The sequence below is a fragment of the Mastomys coucha genome, unplaced genomic scaffold (genome assembly GCF_008632895.1).
Source record: "Mastomys coucha isolate ucsf_1 unplaced genomic scaffold, UCSF_Mcou_1 pScaffold12, whole genome shotgun sequence".
In the NCBI taxonomy this organism is placed as follows: Eukaryota; Metazoa; Chordata; class Mammalia; order Rodentia; family Muridae; genus Mastomys; species Mastomys coucha.
This window is the reverse complement of record NW_022196894.1, coordinates 5,116,820-5,123,885: the sequence shown is the minus strand read 5'-3', so window position 1 is coordinate 5,123,885 and position 7,066 is coordinate 5,116,820. Positions and strand designations below refer to the sequence as shown.

General features: G+C 51.3%; 1 protein-coding gene across 2 annotated transcripts in view; it reads left to right on the top strand.

The window, feature by feature from the left end:
• Usp7 (ubiquitin specific peptidase 7) overlaps positions 1 to 7,066 on the top strand; it is a 66,525-nt gene that overhangs the window by 11,813 nt on the left and 47,646 nt on the right. Inside the window, exon 1 of one of the 2 annotated variants that reach the window (XM_031362125.1) lies at positions 5,462 to 6,198. The exons of the other annotated variant lie outside the window; for it this stretch is intronic. Coding sequence (XP_031217985.1) covers positions 6,120 to 6,198 — 79 coding nt within the window. The 5' untranslated portion in view covers positions 5,462 to 6,119. Of the gene's footprint in view, positions 1 to 5,461; positions 6,199 to 7,066 lie in introns of those variants that run through there. 2 annotated transcript variants of the gene reach the window in all.

Here is a 7,066-nt window from a genome sequence, read left to right as displayed (position 1 = left end):
AAAAAAAAAAGGCTGGTAACCAAAATGGTTGGATTGTCTAGGAAGAGCAGCTGGAGAATTCAGGGTAGAGAGTGAGGCGTGCCAGCCAGGAGGAAAGGGGCTGAGCAACTGCTGGAGAACCAGGTCTGCTCTTTATCATAGCACAGCCACTTGTTCCAGGTTTCACACCTAACACCCAGCACCCATGGTTTTCTCCGTCTCCAATCTCATGTGCTTGCTTGCTTATGTATTTATATCTAACACAGCAAGTCCATTTTCTGCTGCCTATATGCCTATAAGTGCATGAAGTGTGGGACTATCCTGGAGTATGGCCAGCCTTGTAGGGTTCACATCTTGGAGGAGAACAGGTCCTTTCGCTCCAGGCAGCCATCAGTCATCACTAGCTACTCAGCTAGAAATCCATGGAGTCCTTCCAACCCATGCTGAGCTTTTGATTGCCTAGGTGTGTGTATGCAGTCTCAGATGCTGTGAGTTCATGTGCTGACTAGCCCTGTCAGGTCACACAAACATGGTTTCACTGTAGATGTCCATGCCCCTGGTTCTTCCTGTCCTTCTGTCTCCTCTTCAGCAATGTCTTTGAACCTGAGGGAGGGCTGTGCTGCAGATTATGCCTTTAGAGCTGAGCCTCTTGTGCTGTCATGTTGACCAGTCGTAGATTTCTGCACTTACTGCCTGTCTACTGCTGAGAAAAGCTTCTTTGAGCAGTGCACTAATCTATGGGTATAAAGATAAGCATTCAGCTGGGGGAGCAGTTTTACTATGTCCATTTAGCAGACTAATTCTGTCAGGTTCTCCCCTAGGATCTATCACTTGGCCATAAGACTGGGGCCCAGCTAACAGTACCAGTCACGAGTTCTGTCTTGTGGAGCTTTTAAATCCAGTTAGACTTGTTGGCTACTCCCATAACATACCTGCCACTGCTGCACCAGGGCGTGTTCTGCCAGAGCAGTTCTGTTGCTCCCAGGGTTACAGCTGGCTAAGGCTGTTGATGACTATCTTCCTTTCTTAAAGTCAGTTTACTAGCCTTCATGATATTCCCCCAAATCCTTCTTCATATGCACTTTTTATTTGCACTGCTAGGGATTGAACCCAGAACCTGGCCCAAGCTAAGCAAGTGCTCTACTCTCGAGCTGCACCCTAGCCCTGCAATGTAATACAAGTTAATCATAGGACTAGCAGTAGTATTGGAATTTAGATCCCCCTCCCCAGTTCTGTTGTATAATAATACCACACAGTGCAAAGGAGTTCAATTCCCACCACCCACACGGAGGCTCACAACCATCTGCAGGGGGATCCAGTGCCCTCTGCTTGTGTGTCTGAAGACAGCGAACGTGCACTCATATACATAAAATAAAATAATGGAGGAAGTGAGCAGGTGGGTGGGTGAGGCGCAGGAGAGACCTCTGGGAGTCTTCTTCACTAGCCCCTGGGCATGTGCTGTCCAGACCCACAGCTTTCAAGCTGTCTGCACATACTTCTCTGACATATCTTCAACTTAAGATTCTCTATTTATTTTTGTGCATACATGTGTGTGGGGGAGTCAGGGTGACCTGGCCGGGCAGTGGAGGTCAGAGACTAACCTGTGCGAGTTGGCCTTTACCGTGTGGGTTGTAGGGATGGGAGTGAGGCCGGCAGCAAGTGCCTTTATATGTGAGCCGTCTTGCTAGAACATTTTTACTCAGGTTCTTTTTATTTTTAAAGATTTATTTATTTATATGAGTATACTGTAGCTGTCTTCAGACACACCAGATTTAACTGGATCCCACTACAGATGGTTGTGAGCCACTGTGTGGTTGCCGGGAATTGAACTCAGGACCTCTGGAAGAAGAGTCAGAGTTCTTAGTCGCTGAGCCATCTCTCCAGCCCAGTTACTCAGATTTTTAATAAACTAATTGTTACTTCTAAGTAGATGCCAATTGGGTACCTCATTAGGCTCTTTGTTTGTTTGTCTTTTACTTTTATTTGCATTTATTTTATTCTGGCTGTGGAACAATCTCCTTTTTAGTGAGGATCACGTCATGTGGCAGCAGGGCTCATATATGGGCCATCCTGGCCATGAACTCTGTCAGCTCCATTCTTCATATGGATCTGTTCAATGACTAGAGAATCTGCATCCAAACTCTGAAGTTCAACATTACTACCTGCATTTTTAGGCATGGGAAGCAAAAAGTCAGCAATTTCTGGGTCACTGGCCCTGAGTCCAGCCACACTGTGTGCCAGAGCGCTTCTGCTAACTCCACCATTATAGCACCAGACGGACAGTACTCAACGGCTTCTCCACATTGCTCAGACTCTTGGTGGTATTTCAGATATGCAATACCCTTGATGGCTTGGGCAGTTTCCTGGGTGTTCTTAAAGTGAACTGGAGGATGTGACCCTCTCTGGATTTGCATAATCCTGTAGGGTTTTCTGAGTTAAGAAAATGGTGAACCATTTTCAAAAGTCCTTCTGGGGTGTTTATACGTGGAAGCATAGTAGGCTTGTTGGTGTAATAATGCATGTGCCATACAATTTGCCCACTTAAAGTATACAGTTGGCCTGTAAACTCAGTGCAGGAGGAACGGAAGGGGAATCCCAGGGCAAGCTGGCTAGTCAGTCTCGCTCTCTAGAACAGCTCTACTGGTAAAGACATATACACACACCCACCCATGTGGATGGATATATATATATATATATATGATGGATATATATATATATATATATATATATATATATATATATATATATATACACTCAGTGACACTACATTCAAGAGAAAGCAAGCAATGACTTCTATAGGCTAACAAGCCAAAGGGCTCTTAAAGTGTTAAAGTTAAATCATAGGCTTGGAGCAATTTTTAAAAAGTGACTAGAATGTATAGTTAGGGTTTGGTGGTTCTGAGCAATTGCTACTCTTACACAGGATATGAGTTCAGTTCCCAACACCCACATTGGCCAGCTCACAATTGCCTGTAACTCTAGGCTCTGATGCCCTCTCCTGGCCTTCATGGATGAGGATGTGCATGCACACACATGTACACATAATAAAATAGATATTTAGAGCATACAATGAAGTCGCTTCTGCTATAGACTTGTCTATGACCCTGATCTCGTTTGAGAGTGTTTTCATTACACTCCAAAGCTATCCTGTGCTGTCTGTTATCTCTGTCTTGAAAACTTGACAGAGTTTTCAATCAATCAAAACTTTACAGTATTCAATCCCCAAGTCCCAACACCCCAGTGTCTAGCCATCAAGGATCAATCTATTTTCTCTTTTTCTTGAAATTGCTTTGCTTGCTAAGGACCTTGATGAAGGTGGAAGTATTTGTAGCCTTGATCTTGTCTTTTTTTTTTTTTTTTTTTTTTTTTTGGTTTTTCGAGACAGGGTTTCTCTGTGTAGCCCTGGCTGTCCTGGAACTCACTCTGTAGACCAGGCTGGCGAACTCAGAAATCCACCTGCCTCTGCCTCCCAAGTGCTGGGATTAAAGGCATGTGCCAACACCACCCGTCTTGATCTTGTCTTCTTAAAGCATGATTCTTAAAGCAGGGATCTGTTATAAGTAACTTGTATTGGGAATCTTACCCTTTTTCACAGCTACATAGTATTTCACTATGCACATATTCAGGTTAAATAACTCTAGTCAGAGACTCCTAAATCTAAAATGTTTTGAAGTCTGAAACTTTTGAATATCAACAGTATGCTAGAAGTGGAACTTGATTGTGTGTGTGCTCATGAATTTTCATCCCACCACATATGCTATGGCATGTGTGAGTAGAAATCAGAGGACTATTGAGTCAGCTCTCTTCTACCATGTGGGGCCCAAGGACCTGACTGGTCAGGTGTGGTGGCAGCAGCCTTTACCTGCTGAGTCTTCTTGCTGGCCCCAAGTACAGTGGCAAAATTTATAGCTGACCTTATTTGGGATTGCAGTCAAAATACAAAATATGGTATAAGATTATCTTCAAGCTGTGTATAAGATGTTAGAAATATAAAGATATGAATCTTACCTTGACTTGGGTTCTATTCTCAAAGATATCTCCTTATGTACAGTCAAAAATTTGAGTCCAGCCTGGTCTATAGAGTGAGTTCCAGGACAGCCAGAGCTACACAGAGAAACCCTGTCTCAAAAAACAAAACAAACAAACAAAAATTTCCTAAACTGAAATTCGAAACACTGCTGGTCCCAAGGCACATTGGATAAAAGATATTTAACCAGAACCATATCTCCTTTATCCACTTTGGGTTTCTTTCCCACTTTAATTTAAAAAAAAAAGACATGTACATATATTTGAGTGTGTGTGCTTCTGCAGGCCTGCACAGTGGAAACCAGAGGCCAACATGCAGGTCTACTGCGAGTCCTAGGGGTGGAATTCAGGTCACAGGACTTGGTGACAGCACCTTTATCCACTCTGCCAGTTTGCTGGCCCCTGTTTAGGTTTTGAACTCAGCAAACAAAGGAAGTTGGATTGGCTGGTGTCATTGGACAAGATAGTAAATTATTGCACTTTTTCCTGGATTAGCAGGTTATTTTCCTCGCAAGTCATGAAGTGCTAGAAAAGGCTCTTTTGTTTTTATTATTACTAATTATTTTTTTGTCTGTGTGAAAGCAAGTTGTTCAATAGTATTTGCACTGAGTGACCTTGGGAAGGGGCAAGGGGCTGGTTTCTGGTGAGTCAGGTGTCGCCCATGTGACCCGGTAGGAGGAATTTCCTTAATGGGAAGCGTTCAGGCCAAGAAGTGTTTGTTTTGTCGTTGATTTGTTGAATCCTGGCTGCCTGGCTGGGCTATCCCTCCAACGCCCAGAGATCCTACTGCCTCTGCCTCCCAAATTCTGAGATTAAAGGCATGTACACACCTGGCAATCTTTTTTATTTTTACCCGAACATCAAGTCAACTGGCGCTTCAGCCTTAAGTAAACCAAAATTTCTCCTTCAAATTAATAGTATTGAAAAGTTCGTTTTTTAAATACTTGACTCCTAAAACTTAGAAAGGTAGACGCAGGAGGTCAGGTGTCCATCAGGCACCATAATAAGTTCCAGGCTAGCCTGGACTACCCGAGAAATTCTTTCCGAGTGGACGATCGTGGTTAACCTGGGCTCCTAGCGAGAAAATAAATGGATGTTGGGGTAGGTGAGAGCCGAAGGACTACACTTCACCTCACAGGATCTGGGGTGCAAAAGAGTTAAGTTTCCCACGTATTTGCTCGGGGAAGAGTCCCGGGGCCGGTCAAGGGCCGTAAATCGGCGCCGCGCCTTGGCCACCTCGTCGGGCCCAGTTCCCGCGAGCACCCTACAGTCTGCCGGAGCCCCGCGGCCCTGCCCGCAGAGGAGACCGGGTGCCTGGGCTCCTGCGGGGCAGGCAGCGGGCGCGCGGGGCGGGTGCTCCTCGGCGGCGGCGGGCGGGTCGCTCCCTGCTCCGCTCCCTGCTCCGCCTCCCGCTCCGCCTCCCGCTCCGCCCGCCGCCCGCCCTCGTCTCGTTCGCCCCGCTCTCGCCCCCCATGCGGATGTGACATTTCACGCCGCCGCCATTTTGAGAGCGAGCTGAGCCGAGCCGAGCCGCCGGGTGCCGCGTCCGCTGCCAGAGCCCCGACGACGACACCGAGGAGGCAGAGGCCTCAGCGCCCCGAGCGCGGCCAGCCGGTCACCCGCCCGCGCAGCCTCAGCGGCCGCGGCCACAGCAAGCACCCGGGCCCGCAGGCTCGCCGCGGCCCGCCGGGCCTCCAGCCTTCGGCGCCCGGCCCGAGGCGGGGCTGACTCCGCGGCCCCCGCCCGGCCGCCCTCCGCCCCCGGCCGGCCCGCGGCCCCGCAGCCCCGGCCCCGGCGGCGGGAGGCGGGCCCTGCGGCGGCGGCGGCGGCGGCGGCGGCCGCAGCGAGCGAGGAGGCCGCCCGGCCCGGCCCGCCGGCCGCCCGCCCGCCTCGGCGCCGAGATTGGGCGAATCGCGAGCAAGTACGTGCGCGTCTCCCTGCCGCCGCCGCCCGCCGCGGGCCGCCCCGGGGCCGCTGCCGCCGACGACGCGCGGGAGGAAGAGGAGGAGGCCGCCCCGCCGCCGCCGCCGCCGCCGCCTCGGCTAGCAGCCGCCCGCCCGCCGGGCCCGCAGCCCGGGCCTCCGGCCGCAGGCGAGGCCCAGGCCGCGGCCGACATGAACCACCAACAGCAGCAGCAGCAGCAGAAAGCGGGCGAGCAGCAGCTGAGCGAGCCCGAGGACATGGAGATGGAAGGTGAGGCCCGCAGCGGGGCCGGCGCTTTCATTGTGGTCCGGGCGGCCGCGGCAGCCACGCGAGGGGCTCGCCATCTTTAACCAGGCCGGGCTCCTGCTCGGCCCGGGTCCGGCCGGCGCTCCCGCCGAGCCGGGGCTGCACAGTCATGCGGCCCCGGCGGGGGGTGGCCCTGGACCCCGAGTTCACGCATTGTGCAGCGCATGGGCTGCTGGGCACAAAGCGCCGGAGTCGTAAATTAGGACGGAGGTGTGTTGGCTCCGGGCACCCAGGTTGGGAGGCGGGCCCCGGGGACCGTCCTCTTTCCGGGGTGTGTAGCTCTGGCCAGGCTGGTTGGGCCTGCTCCCCGGCCGCTGAGCTCTGGGGGTTGGGGGTGCGAGCGGGTGCGCAGGTTCACCTGCACCTGCTTCTGAACGCGCCCCCGGAGATCTTCCCCCCCAATAACTTGTAAGCGAGCTGCCAGGCGTCGCGCTTAATTGCGGAGACACCTGCAAGGCGCGCAGCTGCCCTCAGCCTTTGGACTGACTGGGAGGGCGCGCTCAGGCCCGCCTAGTTTATAACTTAACTGGGCTTGTGGAGGAGTTTAGGTACCTGGCTGTAGGTGGTGCAGTCCACGTCCGGCTAAAGCGTGTGTTTGAAACTGTGGAGTTCCGCCACACATGGCTGCCTGCAGCAGAATCAAACTAGGGTCTGGAAGTAACTAGGTTTTCTACCGGAGCAGCAGGAGTTTATCTTGGCACTGGATTTTATATTGTTTGTAGATAAGAGGAGCTTGGCTATCAGGGTTTGCTGTGAAAGCGCAGTTGAGGGGAAGGGGCTCTGGCTTCGGGATCTCATGCTGGGTTGGTTGGTCATTGGCTAGAACTTTTTT